Source organism: Lithobates pipiens, unplaced genomic scaffold (assembly GCF_037356315.1).
Source record: "Lithobates pipiens isolate NorthernLeopardFrog02 unplaced genomic scaffold, aLitPip1_a1.2 Scaffold_16, whole genome shotgun sequence".
Lineage (NCBI taxonomy): Eukaryota > Metazoa > Chordata > Amphibia > Anura > Ranidae > Lithobates > Lithobates pipiens.
The window spans coordinates 419,930,445-419,951,418 of NW_027507748.1; the positions used below are offsets into that span (position 1 = coordinate 419,930,445).

At 38.8% G+C, this 20,974-nt stretch overlaps 1 protein-coding gene across 11 annotated transcripts in view; it reads left to right on the top strand.

The window, feature by feature from the left end:
- ABI3BP (ABI family member 3 binding protein) overlaps positions 1-20,974 on the top strand; it is a 465,661-nt gene that overhangs the window by 190,185 nt on the left and 254,502 nt on the right. For all 11 annotated transcript variants that reach the window (XM_077482512.1, XM_077482502.1, XM_077482506.1 and 8 more), the window contains exons 5-6: positions 4,658-4,827; positions 6,202-6,263. In XM_077482512.1, the coding sequence (XP_077338638.1) occupies positions 4,658-4,827; positions 6,202-6,263 (232 nt within the window). The remainder of the gene's footprint in view (positions 1-4,657; positions 4,828-6,201; positions 6,264-20,974) is intronic.

Consider the following 20,974-nt stretch of genomic DNA (forward strand, 5'->3'; position numbering starts at 1 on the left):
TTAACAAAATTGAACCACTGTTGCCTGCAGACACAGATTATCGTACTTATCTCCAGACCTTCGGCAAATAAACTGCCTTCTGCTACAACCAAATATTTCAAATTTTGACTCACCCATCCAGAACACTTAGTTAGGCGAGTAGTTAAGCTTTGAAAAAAAATGGAAGCTGATTGGCTACCATGCAGAGCTACACCAGATTTTTCACTCTCTAGTTTTAGTAAATCAACCCTTGTGTGTATTTTGTCCCTTTTAGGTATGATTTAGGCTGCTATTATGGCAATATTAAAAATGTGTCACATAGTTAGTTATAAAGTTTTGAAAAATGGACCAAATGTCTAGCCACTAAATGTTTAGCCACTATCACTTTGCTATATTCACACATAATTAGATTGTATGAATCACTCAGCATGACTTTTGTAGCTTTTCTGAGCCCAGACTGGAAATGTAACAATTCTGACTCTTGTCAGAAGTGCTCATCTTTTTTGAGTGTATATGTTTGTCGAGATTATTTCATTAGCAATATATGACAGATTTTCTCTGCTGCGCTGTAGTGTTTTGAAAGCATTTCTTAACTGGCTTTGTAATTCTTGTGTACAATAGGTTCTGTTTGGGTTCTGTTTTCTTGCTATGGAAACTGAAGTAAAATTCATTTCACCCAGGTGATATGGGAAAAACGCGAAACATTCCTCACTTCCAAAATATTTGTTTTCCTATGATCACAGACGCACGACTTCACGACTTTAGCTGGATGTTCACAGTAACCCTCCTGTCCAAGTATACATTTTTAGCCATCCTTGAAGTTATTGTGAGTCATCAGAATGTTAACAAGGGCTTGATGATATTTGAACATGTCATCTTGTCAGAACATATTAATCACAAATGGCTTGGCAAATTCGGCAGTGCAGGTTTCATTGATAGTAATGTTTATAAACAATAGCACTGGCAATCAATGTCAAGGTTTGTTATTTTATTTTACAATGTACATGTAGAGAATTGCCACTATGCATCTTTTTAATGTATGTTTTCTTTGCGAAACAAATTAATGCAGACAGATGTCTCCATATTAACCATACAAGTTAACAGAAACAATTTACTTTAAAGAGGTTGTAAACCCTCATTAAAAAAAAAAAACAAAAAAAACATGTCTATACTTACCTGCTCTGTGCAATCATTTTGCATAAAGCAGCTCTAATCCTCTTCTTTTGGGGTCCCCCATTGCCTCTCCAGGCTCCTCCTCTTCATCAGGGTCCCCCGAGTCCCACTGCTGCATCCATTGACAGAAACAGTGGGACTCTGCCCCACCCCTGCTTCCGTGTCACCTTGAGAATTTATAACCACTTTAACTATAAAGTAATGATAACACACATGAAACCCTGTTTTTACATAACACTGTAGATGGTGCTTACATATTTATAATTAGATAAATCTTAGTTGCAATAAAACAAACAAAATGCATTTGAATTTATGTATCCTTATTGCCCCTTTCATCCCAAATCATCTTCATTCTTACCCTAAGGCTGGCCATACATGGTTCTCAGCCGGTTCAGCAGGAACCAGTCAAGATTTGAGCGATTAATAGGTAGGCTGAATGAACCAAGTTGATCAATTGATCAACTTGTGTACAACTAGCCTGCCAGATTCTCTTGCGATTATCGTTAGCGGCTGCTATAGCCGCTAGCAATAATCACTGTCCTGGCTGGAACGACTTTCCCTGCCCACCCCCACCTCCTCACTGGAAGCAGACAATTGCTTGGAAGGAGGATTCACATGTCTACACCGTGTTTGGCCAGCCTAAAGTCTAGTACCCACCATTAGCTCTTTTTTTTTTTGCTGACAGCACCGGTCAGAGCTGTTGTACTAACAATCCGATGTTAGTACAGAAAGCTCTCCCACTAAGCTACTGTGTTCTGACATAGGGACGGCCCCCCAGCCATAACATTCTGGTCAGCGCTCTCATCAAAGCGGCCTCTGGCTTTCTGTCGTACACGCTGCCATACATACAGGCCGAACGTCGGCCCTTTTTTTTGATCCAGCCCATGTTGCCCGACATTTGTGTGTTAGGCCTAAGTCATCTCCATATAGTCCAGGGGTCTCCAAACATTTTAACCACTTGGGCACTTAAACCCCCTTCCTAACCAGACCAATTTTCAGCTTTTGTTGCTCACACATTTTGAATGACAATTACTCAGTCATGTAACACTGTACCCAAATGAAAATGTTGTATTTTTTCTCACATAAATAGAGCTTTCTTTTGGTGGTACTTAATCACCGCTGGGTTTTTTATTTTTTGTGCTATTAATCAAAAAAGACTGAAAATGTGTTAAAAAAAAAAAATGTGTTTCTTTTTAAATTTATGGCAGAGTATTGGCAGAGTATTGCAGAGTATTGGCAGAGTATTGGCAGAGTATTGGCAGAGTATTGGCAGAGTGTTGCAGAGTATTGTAAAACAGACGTTTGACTGCTGCAGTGTGCACAAGGCCTTACAGTAAAGTAGTCATGTCTGATTTTGCAAATTTTTGAATATTTAGTCTTAAACTGTTATAATTTGAAAACATACATAGAAAATGTTTATGCCTGTCATTTTTTTCTTTTTGACTTCTTTTACAAAAGCTGGATATTTCAGCTTGTATGTCAGGGGTAGAGCGCATGGCTCCCAAGAGTGCAAAACAACTAAATATAGCTACAGTATATAAAGGGACTAATAGAAATATTCCATAAGGTAAACTGCACAATAAAAAAATGAACAGTTATGAAAATCAAACAAAAGCCCAATTTTGACCACTTAAGCTTAAAGCTAAAAATTTCATTCAGATTCAGTAAGGTGTTAAGGCAAATTATTATTATTAATAGTATTATTATTAATATCATTATTATGTAGCACCCTCTACCCTAGGTAGGTGCTAGATTTCGACATTTTGGCCAGTGCAGGTAAAGTTAGGCAGGCTTGGCTGAAAGCTAGGCCTGTTTGTTTTGATCTGGAAGCTGGAGAGTGATTTAGTGTAGGCTGGTGACTCACAGGCAGTGCCACTTCTTGGTTACCCCCCTCTGGCTCTCAGAAGATTCTACAAACAGAGGAGGGGAAGAGAGGTGGAGCTGTCTGGGGTGTGGTAAGAAGCGCTGACCAAACCCCAACTAGGATTGGCAGGGGACAGGCCTCCTTAAATACTTTAGATTAGCCCAGCTGGGGAAGAGTCGTTCAGGTGAAAGAACTGAGAGATGGAGTGTTAGGCTGTCAGGGCCTTAGAGAGAGCCCCCCTGTCTGGAGGGGTGTCCTTGGGCTGGGGCTTGGAGCTGTGCGGGAACCCCACACAACCCAAAGGGTGTCCTGAACAGGAGCAGGAGAGGACAGCGGGGAACAGGAAGGGTTCACCTGTTGTTCGTGGAGTGACAGGCACAGTTGGGAGATCTGGGAGAGGCATGCCGGGAGTGAATGTAGAGCCAGAGGGAGAGACTGTTATGTTACTGGCATTGAAGTCAGGCTGCTGCAGCCAGGAGGGCTGGCAGAGTTTGCACATGACTGACTGGGGCCAGTGGTAAACCTAGATACAGCTAGCACAAAAGGACATTTTCTATTGCTATTGGTTGCTACATCAAAGGGGCCCGCGGTCCCCTGCCAGCAAATGGCATATCTACAAAGTTAGGCCTAATTTAGAGTTGGGCCTAGTCATATGCATATATGTGGTTATATGGTTAGCAGCACTTGAATTGTTTATTTGAACGTAAATGTCAGATGTCATTTTTTATTTTGCACATAGTTCCATATTAATTTTGTTTTCTCCTTGACTTTAACAGATGTTAGACCCAAATTAAATAGAACTTCCTAAAACTTAAGCGAATAAAAAAGTGAATGGTTCCAAAAGCTCACAATATACACAGTGGCTTAACTATATAGAGCACTTATATAAATGTCTTAATAGAAAGCTGACAGAAAAAATGACAAAAATTGTAGTCTTGGAATAAAGGTTTTACATAAATGGATAATTAGTTGAACAAAGCTGACCATTATAAGAACCCCTGCCAGTGTTAAATGGTTTGCCTCAACCATCTAACTGCTACTTTGTTTGGACAGCTTAGTCTGTTAAAGAGAGTTGAAAAACAACAGACTTACTGGTTGGGTCAACATTGGAAATAAAAAAGCTTAAAAACAAAACTAATGCAGCCATCACACCTAAGGCTTGGTTCACACTAGCCTGATTCCAAAGTTACATGACTTTTAGTGCAATTTTGGAGTCCCACTTTGATTTGGCTTTGAAGTGACTTTTTACACTCTGTTGCATTGAAGTCGTGTCAAAGTCAGACCAAAGTAGTGCAGGAACCTTTTCTAAAGTCAAACAGACTTGTGTACTATCAGTTAAGATGGCCCTCATAGGGAAACATTGAATTTCATATGTCATACGTCTTGGAGCTTCATAAGTTGGATCCTATGTCGCATATGTGTGAATCAAGCCTAAGAACTGGTGAGCTGCAATTTAATACATTGTTGTTTCGGGGTTTAATACCATTTTATTCTGTAAATCTTAAGAATCAGAAACTCACTCATCATTTCACATCTTACTAACAGCAACAGCATTGACAAGAGAAAATGAAATTATGCATTTTATGAATTTATTGCTTATGCATTCATGTGTAATTGTGCAAATTTTTTTTTCCCACACAGATTTTACACAGTTCGCTACAGAGAAAAAAATAAGGACTGGAATTTCCAGCTTTGTCCTACCACTGAAACTGTAGTCGACAATCTAAAGCCAAACACTGCGTATGAATTTTGTGTGAAAGATAACTCAAATGATGAAATATGGAGTAAACCTCAAAATCACAAGACTAGTCGTAAGTAGCATCAGTTTGTCCCATTTAATATTTGATTGTACTATAAATTTGGACTTAACATGATGAAAATATAGCTTTATTATTCTTCCTAGCAGGTGGTGGAGGCTCAAATGTGAACTTTGTAGGCAGAAAATAGAGCCATATATTGACTGCATTGTCTGCTTCACATCTGTGCATACCTGATGTTTTATTTTTTAAAGACCTATAAGTCTTTCAAATAGTGAGATGAGACTTATGACAAGTAACAGAGTTAGTACATTTTACACGGTCTGTGATGTCTGCAGTTGATTCCTGCTCCAAGTAACACTCCGTAACCCATGGACTATATAAAGAGAACTGACGGTGAAACGTTCCTGCTTTGTTTTACACATACTGTTTATATAAGATAAATTTACAACCTTGTCATTTTCATATATATATATATATATATATATATATATATATATATATATATATATATAATCCTAATAAGGCATGCAGCTCAATAATGAGTCTCCTTTTTGCTGGGTCTAATGATGATCCAATGTCTATGGCAATAGACCGAACTCTTCTATTCCAATCTTCCTTCTGTACTGATATAAATATACAGACGATTTACTGCCTATAGGTAGTCAGATTATGTCTACACAAATGCCCTCTAAATTCAATAAGCAGCCTTTATGGCTTTCCAGTGGTAACACAATTAGTATTTTATAAATAAAAACACCAGCCTTGAGTCCCATAGGTCTCAAGCTGGTCATACTCTGGAGTGGAATTCATTAGAACAAAATAAGAGATCCTTAATCTGAACTTTTCCTTGTACATACAAATATTACTTAATGAATTTTGCAAGAGTTTCAAAGCAATGTAGCACCGTTGTCTGCTGAATGAACAGAGGGCAAATTATATAAAAAAAAATTGTGTACCCGTTCTTCCTATATGACACCATTTCCTAAGAACCTGTTTATGCATGCGTAGTCTGTGTTACTGTATGACAATCTCTACATGTGTAATGGATTATTCAAGATGAGAATACTCCTTGTGCAGATATAGCCCAGTGTAGACATAACATAACATGCTTAATAACCATCGTATCCAACTAACTAATTACTAACTACGCATACCATTTATTTAACAACCCAAAAATTTGGTCCAGAACCTTACACTTTTTCATATAGTCTGCTAGAAAATACATGCAATACACTGTTTACATTCATGATTGGAATGTGTACAAAGGAGGAACTGTCAAAACAATAGTCATCCATGAAATAAATTATCTTGGGAAATAATCTGAGAATTATATTTGAGAATTGCATTTTTTTAACAGATGTGAGAATTTAATTTTTATTAGTGCTATCACTGATTTTTAGTAAAAAAAAAATATTTTTTTTACAGCGAAAGGTAAAGAAAATGGGAATATAGAAAATACATACAAAATTCCAAAAGGCACTTTACAGGTATGTTGGAATATATGATTTTATGTTACCTGGCAGCACTGATAGCAAACACTGTATGCTATGTATTGTATGCTTGTTAGTAACAACCTCGTGTGGGTTTATTACATAAGACAATGCAATAGTATTGCACAAAGAACAGTCGGCAATAAAACTCAATCAGGCCCATATACACCTTCAGCCACATAATTTTAAAATATGTCATTTTGATACAATTGTTTCCCTAGCACTTTTGTAATAAGAATAGAGTTGTAGGTATGTTCTATTAGCAAAGTTCTGCAGAAGGTAGGCCAGAAAATAATAACATGATAAATGTGCACTTAAACCAACGAATGAGCATACCATATTGGATGAATCTCTGTATTACCATTCACAAAGTTTCAGCCCATATACAGCATATTTTCATTTATCGGTGTTAAGATGTGCGCTGCTTACTTTATTTTTTATAAAAGATGGCTAAAACTGGCTGCAGTGCAGAGGCACCTATGTTCATTCAGTTTATGTCATCTTCGAGGCCCTAGTCTACTAAATATATATAGAGAGAGATTTACTCAAATTGGACCGTGCAAAATCTGATGCAGCTCTGCATAGAAACCAATCCGCTTCCAGGATTTATTGTCAAAGTTTAATTGAAGAAGCGGAAGTTATAAGCTGATTGGCTACCATGTACAGCTGCACCAGAGTCTGACAGCTCCAGTTTTAGTAAATTTCCCCCATAGTCTCTATTTTACATACATTTGTAGAGTTCTGTATATTTGCTATAACCAGGAATCCAGGAATCCAGGCCTGCGTCTTTATCATAACCAGAAAAAAGATTACAAATACCATTCTCATTATGTTACCCAGTGCATAATACAATGGAAAAATCCATTTTATTTTGACCCATTTGACTCAATTTTGGTGCTTCATTATGTTTGTATATTTGTGCATGTGTACATTAATATGCATGTACTATATATATGTGTGTGTATGCATGTGTGAGATGGATGTTATCTGACAAATTAGTTTACCTTAATCTTAATCTGAATGGCAATAAATAAAGATTGGGTTGTTGTGTCTGCCATGTTTTCTGTTATTGCCATGAATCTTGGCCTCAACAATGGGGCTGATAAAGAGTCTTGGCATACTTGTTATCCCTATACATAACACAACTGTCATGAAACTCTCTTACAGCTGCAGGAGTACTATTTGGGCTAAACTCTTCATGTCAGTATTAGATTTAGAGCTATGGGAATGTTCCCCACATACTACATCCTGAAACCATACTAAACATAAAGGGTATGAAAGCCAACAGTGTCTTTGGAGGATAGCATCCTATATATTAGATTATACATCTCCAAGGATAGCATGATGCCACAATCATGCTATGCCCAGTTATTTTTACTTTTCTGTGATGAATTTATGACATCTAATAGTATGCAGAGCCCTTTAATGCTCCTCCTTGCAGGACTGGCTTAGGCCCACAGTAGTTCTGCCAGTGACATTTGGCAGTTCTAGTATACCAGGAACCCTGGCTTACAGTTTTTATTTCTTCACTCTCCAATTGAAGCTTGTAAAGTTCCCAAGTCTGAATATTAGCATTCTGCAGCTGGTGGTGGGCCATGGAACAAGCATTAAAAATTCCAGATATTGAAGGCCAAGTGCAATTGCTGTTGCCTCTAAAAAGCAGTTTGGTGAAATATCTATTGACAATCCCTGGAAGCCAAAATGAACAAATATGGACTCAGCTTACTAAAATAGAAAGTATGTGCTCTTTGCCATAGTAGTTTTCTTCAGCTACTTTACTGTTATTTTCTGTTCTTATTGTATGCCACTGTTGAAAATACAATCATTATGGCAAATAACAATAGTTATAGCTTAATGAATAATGTTTATTCATAAAGTTTAGTAGGTTAATGATAAAAAATATTGCACTGGTTAGCAGAATTGTAGACGTGTGTTTAGGTCACCTAGGTTTCATACATACACATTGTGAGGGGCTTCAGGCTCCGTTCACACCATGGCATTCCGCAGGTGAAATCGTCAGAATTTTTACGAATTGCAACAGAACGCGGGACACACTTGCAATCCTCATTACTTTCAATGGCACCCTACTCACGGGCGACAATCATAGCAAAATCTCGCGTGCTATTGAAAGAAACAGGGATTGCAAGCGTGTCCTGTGTTTTGCAATGATTCAGAATCACGGGGCAGAATTGCGCCGATTCCGCCCATGATCCGGAACTCCTTGGTGTGAACGGAGCCTCAGGCTTTATGTTTTCTCAGAATCTTAAGTATGTTCTGATTTCTGGAGCCTTGAAGCTTTGTTAAACTTTGGGTGGGATAAAGACTCAATTTCTAGGTCCACATCTTGCTTGGTAGCCAGTCTTCATTAATTAGTCTTAGCTGAGCTGCCCAAAGATCTTTAAATATGTAAGCTGACCGTTGCTCAGGGTTCTCTCTCTCCTTCTATCTGCTGTGGGACTCTGCTGATGGGTGAAAAGGCTGAGTGCTAACAGAACACTAAAAAATGTACATGTGCTGCCTGTCTGTTTTGGGTAACCCATTAGTGGGCACCCTATTATTCGGGAACTGAACTCAGTTAGTAGCTCGGATGAGCAGATGTTTTCTTTGTTTAATGCTATGGACTTGCTGTAGAAAGCCCTCCTGCAGTGAATTATGTGTTCATTTGCCGCAATGCTGAATAAAAAATCTGCTTAGATTGATCTTTAGTGTCCTGTTTTCATGTATGGTTTACTGCTACCAATATCATTTGGACTGGTGGCACTATTTACTGGTAATATATAATATTAGTGCAGTGTATAATAATTTTTACTGCTGGTATAGTGGAAACATGAAAAATGCATTCTTAATTCCTGTTATAGGGGAACAGTGACAAATAGACTCCCCAGGAACCTAGAAAATGTAATTGGTACTCACTGGCAGATTAGTTAACATTTATGATACCAATCGTTAACCCTTTCATGACCAGAGGTCATAAATGGCTACATGCTAAGACCAAATAGGCAAACTTTGCACATTTTGGTTACCTCGACAATAGCTCTATGGCAAAGTTGCATACCTAAATCGTTTTTTATATTTTTTCAATGTCATATAAGGTTTTTATTTGATATACTGACCCTACTCTGTTTTTATTATATGCTAACAATTGTGCAAAAAAAATATTTTATATATATATATATATATATATATATATATATATATATATATATATATATATATACTTTCTTTTTCTAGTTTCTAACCACTTGCTGTTGGGGCATATTTCTTTCAAATTTTTCACACACATATGAAAATCAGCATTTGGAAAATAAAATGGTGGCTGTTGCAATTTTTTATGTCACATAATATTGGCGCAGCTGTATATTAAACTTACATTTTCAGGTAAAAATACCCTAAAATGAATAGTGGAAACAAACAAGATATAATACGAAATTTTAGGTAAAATATAAAACATGATGTTGTATTGAGTCAATAGATAATAAACATGTCAAGACTCAAAATAGTGCCCTCCTGTAAATGGTGACAAACTATGGTACCTGGATTTTTCACAGGGGATCATTTTAAAGCATATAGGACCTAGCAGAACGTGCACTTGTTTGTATTTAAATATATTTATTTTATTGAAATGTTTTTTTTTGTTTTTTTTTCATTTAGCTTTATTTTGTATCACAACAAGCCCTCTAAGTAATAGCTTTGGGCAGGTGACAAGTACTCTATATGAAAACATCAGGGCTCTATTAGACAGGTCATGCTTGATTAGCTGTTTGCCTGGCGGTAGTGGTGAAATCTGGGTCGCTTCTGGCTCTATTAGTCACAGAGGAGACCAGGGAATGGATACATAATCTTCTCTGTAGCTTGCTATTGCCACCATTTACCATGGTCCTGGACTCTCCGGAAGAATGAGAGAGCCCAGGAAAACAACTGCTGGTGGTGGCAGAAGAAGGGGGGGGGGCTGCCTGTCTCACTCCTGTAATGAGTGATCGAGTGGCTGTGGAACTGACCAGATCACTTTAACTAATCATACAATCGCCGGTTGCTTTATTGTGCATGAGCGTACTAGCCCTTAGTCTAAAGGCTTTATTTTCTAATCTATGACAACTGTTGTTTACCACAAAGACTGCTATTTTCAGCAATGAAACCCAAGAAAAGCTGACATTAACAGTCATGTGGTTGACACAGAAAATAATGTATATGCTTAATGAAGGGAGAGTGTGAATACTGATCAGGTAACCGTCTATACCAGTCAAGGCACCTTTCAAAATTCTGCACAATCTTACAGAAGCAGCATCCATACACTTGGGACACCCAACATTAAAAGTGATTTATTCTCCCAAAGCAAATCCAATTTTGCGCACTATTACTGACTAGTATTCCAACATTTCTTCTTCCTCATTTTGCTCTCCCCCACAAAGCAAACATGACCCCAGTGCTGACTGAGAGGGGCAGGAGGGGTCAAACAAGGATGCTGTGCAGGTTCCTGATGTGTCAGAAACCATGAATCAGACAAGCATGATCAGGAACAGCTGGTAACTGCGGAGAAAGATGAGAGCTGGCAATTAGCCGACAGCTGAGCAGCCAGCCCAGAGAAGGAAAGGCTAAGCCAGCCCTGATGTCCTCCTTATCAGCCAATGATATTAGCAGTTGTTAGAACACTGGTGGCTGGCCTGCACATTGCCCAAGGCTTTAATGTTGCACAATGAAAACCTCTAGCATTGTGTAACAAAAAAATCTGTCTTGTACACAATTTTTGGGCAACTTGGGTTAATTTTTAGGCATGTTGCCAAGGCAACCCTGAAGAACCCAGCCTAGGCACCCTGGTTGGAAAAGGTTAATATATACGTTTATTCACTCCCCCTAATGTTGAAAAACATTGAAAGCACATCTACAACCCAAACTTTTATTCTGTTTTGGACAGAGCAGGAAAAAAAAATAGAACTGCTGTCATGGTCCTTCATTACTGTAATGACAGAAAGTGATGGGAATTCTCTCCAATAATGACAAATACAAACCAGTTTCTTAAAAAAGGGTTAAAATAACTTTCAATGTTTTTATTGCTGTGCCTACTTTCCTGCCCCAATGACAACCACATTCTCATTATTTCTATTCTCAAATTTCACAAGCACATTTACCATTTAAGCAAGAAAAAAATATCTATAGAGCAACTTTATTAATAAAGTCAACCATAATATATGGTGGAAGCTTTGCGTAATAAAAAAAAAAAAAATTAAAGTCCATTTAGGCCCAAGGCCTAAAACTAACAGTAAAGTACAGTCCACAATCAATTGTTCACTCACATAGTGAAGACAGGATTATATAAAGCCTGGCCCCACCCCACCCTCCTTACAGCTAATTCTATATTTTTTTAAGATGAACATAAAAAATATCCAACCCGACATCAGATAAATGGGCCATGCAAACCAGGAAGTATACTATTCAGAATTACATGACGAAAGGCAGAGCCACCCACAGGTGGTACACACTTTGGTACACTTGCTTTGACTTCAACACACATTAAAGTGCATATCGTTTCCACATGCTTTTTCAGTGTGTTTTTAAGGCTTCTGCAATGATTCTGTGGTGCTTTTTTGAAGCTTTAATAAAGCTTGGCAGAAGCCATGTGTGCATGATGATATCTCATACCTGCAATACATCCAAAACAAAGCAAAGCTAAAGCTGAATAAAACGCTTTGAAGCACCACTGAAGCGATATGGGGTATAATTCTTGAAGAGAAGTGAAGCAAAGCAAACACAACATGGTAACAGGACTGTATGCTAACCATTTTATTTAGTGACATGTGCTTTGATTGGTGTTCAGAGAGCTTTAAACCAGTGTGTCCAATGCCATGTTTTGAAGCAAGTGTAAACAAGCCCTAATAGTTTTTCTTTTCATTCAACTCAGCGGGCTGAACAAAAAAACCATGAAGAACTCGGCACTATCCGATGTTAGTACAGCGATTTCCCTCATTGAGCACCCGCAGCAACCCTCCCCCCGCTGCCAGAACACATCAATCAGTACTCTCAGCAATTGTTTGACCTGCTGTAGTACACATGGGCCTAATGTTCGCTAGTTGCCATTGAACCAGCCATTGCCACCCAATATTCAGCCAATGTGTATGGCCTTTTAGAGCTAGCACAACCCAGTTGAAGTTTTCAATTTTTTGTTAAAAAATGTCGAATAGTGAAGTTGAATACTGATATTGTAATAAATTAGGGAGTATCCAAGACTAAAACTACAGAAAGAAAATTGTTGAAGTAAAGGAAGTAAATCTTGTTGCATTCTGCAAATAAATGAAAACTTTTCAAAAATAACCCACATCATTGCCATCTGCATGCAAAACAACAACATCAGGAAAGGGCCAAGTATTCATAGCAGAGTAGATAAAAGGTAACAAACATCCCCATGAAAAACCACTTGTACACACACAAAGTGTCAGCATAGCTGGTTCAAATTCCAATCATAACACTACCTTCCTGGAGTTTGCCTGTTCTCCCTGTGCCTGCGTGGGTTTCTTCTGGGTACTCCAGTTTGCTCCCACACTCCAAAGGCACCTTGATAGATTATTTGGCTCCTGTCTAAATTGGCCCTAACATGTATATGTATGGGAGTTAGGGACCTTACATTGTAAGCGCCTTAAGGGCAAGGATGAGAATGTACAATATATATGTGAAGAGCTGCTTAATTTGACAGTGCTATATAGGTACCTGTAATAAATTATAATAATAAATATCCAGAGATAAATTCACTGTATCGATTGTTTGCATTGCTCTCTTGTGGGCTCAGAAAACAAAAGAATGTCCTACTTTCCAAATAATCTTCTTTGATTCTAAGAGAGAAAGTTAAATAATAAACTGACAAATGGAGATAATGGGGAGCTTCTGATAGGTGGCACTGATGGGCGGCACTGATCGGGGCCACTGAAAAGCACTAATAGGTGGCACTGATAGGTGGCACTGATGGGCACTGATAGGCAGCACTGATGATGAGGCACTGATGGGCACTGATTGGCATTATTGATCAGCACTGATAGGTGGCACTGGTGGGCATTGATAGGTGGCACTGGTGGGCACTGTTAGGTGGCACTGCTTTGCACTGGCAGGTGGCACAGGTGGGCACAAATGTGGCGGCTGTGGCTCTCTGTTCGGGACCAATGTCCCTCTGACAAATGCCGGTGATCAGGGTTTTTTTTCTTCTAGCGCTGTCAGCATTAAGAAAAAAAAGCCAATTATGGTCTGTTTATATCACATGATCAGGTGTCTTTTGCTGACAGCTGATCACGTGGTAAGGGGTCGGGATCGGCCCCCTTACTCCGATTTGTGATCAGCCAATTCTCATAGACTCTCTGGTGCTGCACATGCCCCCAGGGGGCACGCAGACAGCTCATACACGGGAGGACGTACATGGATGCCCTCCCAGTATTTAAGGCCTCGGCTATAGCGTGAAGGGGTTAATTTGGGCTCAAACAGCAGAAGATCCCGAATTGATTTTTGAGCTAGGCCAGGCCTCACAGCGTATCCTCCTCCAAGCTTCAGAATCAAACAGGGTGTGCACCCTCTGATTTTCTCCACTTCAGCTCCTCACAGGCTCATCATGGAGATTTCCCCCAAAAATACATAAATGTCACACTAGCCTAATACTGTAAAAAATGTTCTACATTTTTTAAAAGATTGCACTGACATAAAAACAATAAACATAGCCCAGCATACATATACGTACAAGTAGTAGCTTTGCATTGTATATAGTGTGAAATAAAAACACCAATGTTACATTTATCTTTCAGCTCAGAATCCCATTTGTTTAGATATTCTAAGTAAGTTTACTTTTTTATTCATGTTTTCAAGCATTTGAAGGCTGTTTGAGTGGTGATTGTGTTTTTAATTATTTCATTTTTACTGGGCCAGCTGTTTCTACAGCTCAGATAGCAGTGAACATGTGGAATAAATATTACAGCAGTGCTGGGTCTTTGGTTACAGAGACAAAGGATTTTGCTGCAGGAATTGTAATAAGAACTTTTAACATTTATATTATAATGCTGGGTTCAGTGTAGTAAAATGTATTTTTTTTAACTAAGAGTTCCTGGCATTTCCTTTTTTAATACAAACAGATATTATATTAATCTTGGAAGGAGTGCAAAATAATGTTTTTAAAATTCTTCAAGCTAGACTTCAATAATTGTACTTAAAATGTGTTTGAGCGAAACAGCCAATCAACAACATAGATGTTGATGTTTGATGTTTACTCTAAAACCCTTAAGATGTATTAAGGATACGTTTACGATCACTTGGTACTAAGAGAATGATTCATGAAAGTTTACTAAAGAAAATGAGCACATGCTTGGAATAGTAAACAATTAGTTTACATTAGGGGTGAGTCAAACTGTTTGAACTTTGGTTCGAACAGGGTTTGGCAAACTTCAGAAAAGTTCAGATGCTGAACCCCAACCCCATATACCAGAACATAAAAAAAATATCTTTGAAAGTTTCACTTAGCCATGAACAGTTATTTTTTAAAAGGATTAAAGTGTAACATTAAAAATGCCCAATTTCTTTAAATAACAAGCCCAGGGGTGTCGTAAACTTGCCTAAAAATGTAAAAATGTGTTTCAAATTGCCAGTAAATGTAATTTCTCTTCTGGACTCTTTAAAAAAAAAAAATAGCGCAAAGACCCCTCCAAAAGTTCCCCAAAATACATAGCACACGCTTAAGGGTGGCCTCCCTGCACCCATCAACTTTCTGAGAGCAAAAAACTAATGGACACAGTGTACATGTCCAGTCATGATGCTACTACTCACTGAATGACAGCTCCCTCATCAACTAAGGGAAGGGAAATGGATAGTGCTGATATCATTGACCAGATATTGCCATGGCCATGGCTTACTTACTTTGAGGGTCAGTGAAAATGTCCCTGTTACACTGGTGATCAGTGTTGTCGTGCTTATGAGGATAATTTCCCTGCATGGTATTTGTGATTGAATCATTTTTAAACGATAATATTTTTAAGATACAGGATCACTCAAATATGACCACAGTCTAAAAATATGAAATTTATTCCCCAGACATGTAATCATACAAAATAGTTTTATATATATTGGTTTACAAAAAAAATAGATGAGTTGTGACACCCAAAAATCACACATATGTTCAGGTCAGCATCCAAATGTGAGGTAGCTTGCTTACCAAAAAGCTGTGACTGCTGATAACAGTCTTGCTCAACACAGAGAATTAACAGTCTCCCCAAGACCAATAGGTATCCGTAACAGTCACTGATGCTCTATTATTGCTCAATGACAGAAGATAAAAACTCCCATGGTGCAGTATAATAAAAGAAGAGTTTGCACTTACATGTGTCATATGAAAGCCGCGGCATCTCTATTAGCTTCTCCCTATTTCCTAGATTTTTCATCTCACCATCGTCGTGGAAGGATAGCGTAACTTTCTATTAACGTGCTTTGATACATCATTTTGATAAAATCCAAATTCTTTTGCAGTTACCTGGTTTTCTGCACAACTGTCAGGTCAGCAGTCTTTCCCATGATTGTGATTTCTACTGAACCAGACTGAGGGACCATTTAAAGGCTCAGGAATGCTTTGCAGGTGTTATGGCTTAATTAGCTGATTAGAGTTGGACATTTTGAGCCTAGAATTTTGCACCTTTTCACAACATTCTTTTGGGGTTTTCATGAGCTGCAAGCCATAATCATCACAATTATGACAAATCATGGCTTGAACTATCTCGCGTTGCATGTAATGAGTCTATCTCATATATTAGTTTCACCTTTTAAGTTGCATTAGTGAAATAAATTAACTTTTGCAAGATATTCAAATTTTTCGAGTATCACCTGTAATTGCCCATTCCAAATCAGCTTCTGGTCTGAATTGCTTGTTACCAGAGTTTTTAGAATGGCTACCGTGGCTTTCAAGATGGCTACTCTTAAAGAGGAATTACTTCTTGCGACCTCCGGGTTCCAAAGTATAAAGTGTGCAGGAAACTTCATGAGTGTCTGCTTGCTTGTCTGAGTCAGTGTGTGATTGAGTCAGTGATTGAGTGTCCTCTCATGGCATCTGCTTCTAAATACCATTTTTTGGACAATAGAATCATACAAATTATAATAATCTCAGCCCAAAAGGTATGACTTCTTTTCCATTGGTTGGAAAAAAATCTAATGTGAATTCAGATAATATCACCTTCAACCAGGCATGTACTGGCCATTGGGACTACCGGGAGATTCCCAGTGGGCCTATGGCTCAATGGGCCATTCAGGTGCAGTCCTGGAGCCACTCCTCTCTGACAGTGAGTGATCACGATTTCACTCCTGTCAGGAGGAGAAGCTTCCGTCATATGCTGGAGAGAGCATTAGGCGTTATGCTCTCTCCAGCCTGCAGGGGGAGATTGACAGCTGTCCGCCCTTCCTTCCTCTCTCCCCTATCACTTGTTATCACATGACTGGACAGAGGAAGAAGAGAAGCTGCCTTCAGAACTGTGAGTACACATGGGGGGAGGATACTCTGATGTAAGGGGGCTGCTGATAGGACTCTGATGTAAGGGGCTGGTGATAGGACTCTGATGTAAGGGGGCTGCTGATGGGACTCTGATGTAAGGGGGCTGCTGATGGGGACACTCTGATTTAAGGGAGCTGCTGATGGGGACACTCTGATGTAAGGGGGCTGCTGATGGGGACACTCTGATGTGAGAGGGCTGCTGATGGGGACAATCTGATGTGAGGCGGCTGCTGATGGGGACACTCTGATGTAAGGGGGCTGCTGATGGGGACACTCTGATGTAAGGGGGCTGCTGATGGGACTCTGATGTAAGGGGGCTGCTGATGGGACTCTGATGTAAGGGGGCTGCTGATGGGGACACTCTGATGTAAGGGGGCTGCTGATGGGGACACTCTGATGTAAGGGGGCCGGTCTGGATGAAGTCCAGGGCCAAATTTCTGTCCCAGTCCAGCCCTGTCTTCAACCACTGGACATGTCTGAGGGCAGAATAACGTGTTCTGAACTAGCTGTTAAATAATATGTTCTATTTTCATAATGTGTATCTGTTTGTATATTGGTGCTGATGAATATATATCTATATTATTCATGGACTCTGGTAACTGGTACAATATACAATACACTCAGTATAATTTTGATTAATCAATATCACATAAAATGATTATCTATATGGATATATGTATCATTCTTGTATATCCTATGAATACTTATTTATCTTGGAACAACACATGCTATATGTATATTTTTTATGCTGATGTAGTCATGACTTATATGTCTTTCATAACAATGATTAATTCTTAATTCTAATTTGTTCTACATCAAAATATTATATTTTTACCTCACGACAGAATAATCATTGGGTCAGTAGACACTAAAGTCATAATTGTATTTATGACCTGGAATAAAATATATATTGTAATATAATGACTTATAAACATATGTATTTTAAAATATCACTGAATAGACAGGATTCTGTCTCTCAGAAATTTTTGAAATTAACTTTGTACAGACTCTCTAAATATTTAGAAAAATTGTAGCTGTATAAACAATTCCTAGAGTCTAAACAATGGGTTCCATTAGATATCTGCATAGATGGTATGATTTTCAATAAACAATTGCCCTAAACATGTAACCAAAATGTAATAATTCCTTTTAGGCATATTAGGCACATTATGTTATTCATTATAGAATGTCCATAGATTATAGGTGATGTATTTGGATCCCTACATAGTTTAGGATTTTAAGTAGACAAGCCCTATATCTATTAACTCTTGTCTAATTTACAATTCTTAGAAGTGTCCAGCTGGGTAAACATCATCCATAATTTTCTTGTAAGACATTGTTTGATAATGGCTCATCTCAGCTGGGAAACAATGGTGTTTCTTTTGTCTTTTAACAATTCATTCAGGTATATAAGTAATGATTTGTTGCAGTGTGGTGTCTCTCTTTATCTATCCACCAAAGACATGTAAATATATTTTGGTTTCCAATCAGCCCCTATCCTGTCCACCTTTAAGCCCTTGTACACACGGTTAGAGATTCCGACGGAATGTGTCCGATTGGACATACTCCGATCAAGTGTAGAGAATTCCTACACCAAAGCTATTGGCTACTAGCGTGAACGTAGTCCCGTCGTAACGAAAAAAGTCATCATGTCGGATTTTCCGACAACTTTGTCCGACCGTGTGTATGCAACAGTTTCGGATAAAATCCGCCGGACAAAATCCGACGGATCTGGTTGTCGGAATCTCCGACCGTGTGTACAAGGGCTAAGAGATCCCTGAAAACACACTTATTCAGGGAAGCCTATCCCCCACCCACCTAACAACTGTCCCCGAGCCACCCCCATCAAATCATTCCCTGCATCTATTACCTTTTGTACCACCACTCTCTCCCTTTACAATGTAAGCTCTACGAACAGGGCCCTCCTGTACCTTCTGTATTGAACTGTACTGTAATTGTGCTGTCCCCCCTCTACATTGTAAAGCACTGCATAAACTGTTGGCGCTATATAAATCGTGTATAATAATAATAATAATAAATGTCCCTATTACCTTAGTGATCAGCGTAAATGTTCCCATTACTTTGGTGGTCAATGTAAATGTCCCTCTCACTTTGTGTTCAATGTAAAAATTCCTATTACATTGATTAAATGCTCCTGTTACATTGGCATACGATTCCCATGTTCTTGGGGGATGTTTAGATTTTACAGTTATCTGATTTGTTCACATTTATCAAGACAATCTTCTTCCTACTGTCCACTGATGTTGGGCCATTCTTCTTCAAAAGGACCCTGATGATAAAAGGATTTATCCTCCCATTAACCACCAACCCCATGCATTTTCCTGACCACAGGTATTAATGCAGTAATGCTTTTTTCCCCTCACTGACCACCAATATGGGCCATTTTTCCTCCCAGGAACCACTAATGCCAGGGCATTTCTCCCTCCCCTGCTTATGCCAGGGACCCCCCCCCCCCCCTCCATTTTCCCTCACACTGACCAGCCTTCTACTACTACAAATTGTGTTAAATAATGCACATAGGTAAAAGTCACAGGTGCTGAGTATATACAGTATCTCACAAAAATGAGTACACCCCTCACATTTTTGTAAATATTTTATTATATCTTTTCATGTGACAACACTGAGGAAATTACACTTTGCTACAATGTAAAGTAGTGAGTGTACAGCTTGTATAACAGTGTAAATTAGTTGTCCCCTCAAAATAACTCAACACACAGCCATTAATGTCTAAACTACTAGCAACAAAAGTGAGTACACCAAATGAAAATGTCCAAATTGGGACCAAAATGTCAATATTTCGTGTGGCCACCATTATTTTCCAGGTATGTTTGGGGTCGTTATCATGTTGGAATACTGCCCTGCAGCCCAGTCTCAGAAGGGAGGGGATCATGCTCTGCTTCAATATGTCACAATACATGTTGGCATTTATGGTTCCCTCAATGAACTATAGCTCCCCAGTGCCAGCAAAACTCATGCAGCCCCAGATCATGACACTCCCACCACCATGTTTGACTGTAGGCAAGACACACTTGTTTTTGTACTCCTCACCTAGTTGTGCTACACACGCTTAACACCATCTGATTGTGTTTATGCAGTACTAGTGATTGTACTGCTATGTACATGTTACTGAATTGTGACTGATTTGTAAATTTTAGGGTTAGGTGACCTTCTTTCCCTAAGCATGACCCATAAGTGCCATTTAGTTATTTATTTCAGGTATTTATTTAGCACTGACAATTGACACAGCACTTTTACATGCTGTAAATTCACATAATTACTTGTTTCCAAGGAGCTTACAATCTAAAGTTCCTATCACATGCATATATAAGCGTGCATACATACTAGGGTCAATTTAAACAGAAGCCAAATAACCTACCAGCATGTCTTTAGCGTGACGGAGGAAATTGGATTACCCTGAGGAAACCCATGCAAGCACAGAAGCAACATGTAAACTCCATGCATATAGTGTCCTGACAGGTATTTGAATCAGGGATCCCAGTACTGCAACCACAAAGCCACTGTGTTGCCCATTACACTAAATACAGCAATATACCCAGAGAAAAGCCTGGTTGTATGATTATTATTATTATTATTATACGGGATTTATATAGCGCCAACAGTTTACGCAGCTCTTTACAACATTGGGGCAGACATTACAATATAATTCAATACAATTCAATACAGGGGGAATCAGAGGGCCCTGCTTGTTAGAGCTTACAATCTAGAGCTTATTATTATTATTATTATTATGATTATTATTATACAGGATTTATATAACACCAATAGTTTACGCAGCGCTTTACAGTATAAAAAGGATACAATACAGTTATAATGCAATTAAATACAAGGGGATTAAGAGGGCCCTGCTCAGAAGAGCTTACAATCTAATAGGGTGGGACAGGTGGTACAAAAGGTTGTAACTGTGGGGAATGAGCTGATGGAAGTGGTAGAAGATTAGTTGGAGATTTGATAGGCTTTCCTGAAGAGATGATTTTTCAGGGATCGTCTGAAGGTAGCAAAAATAGGGGATAGCCGAACCGGTGGAGGTAGCGAGTTCTAGAGGATGGGAGAGGCCCTGGAGAAATCCTGGAGATGAGGAGATGAGCATGGGAGGAGGAGACAAGAAAGTTTGAGAGTAGGAGGTGTTGAGAAGAGCGGAGAGGACGATTTGGGTGATATTTGGATACAAGAT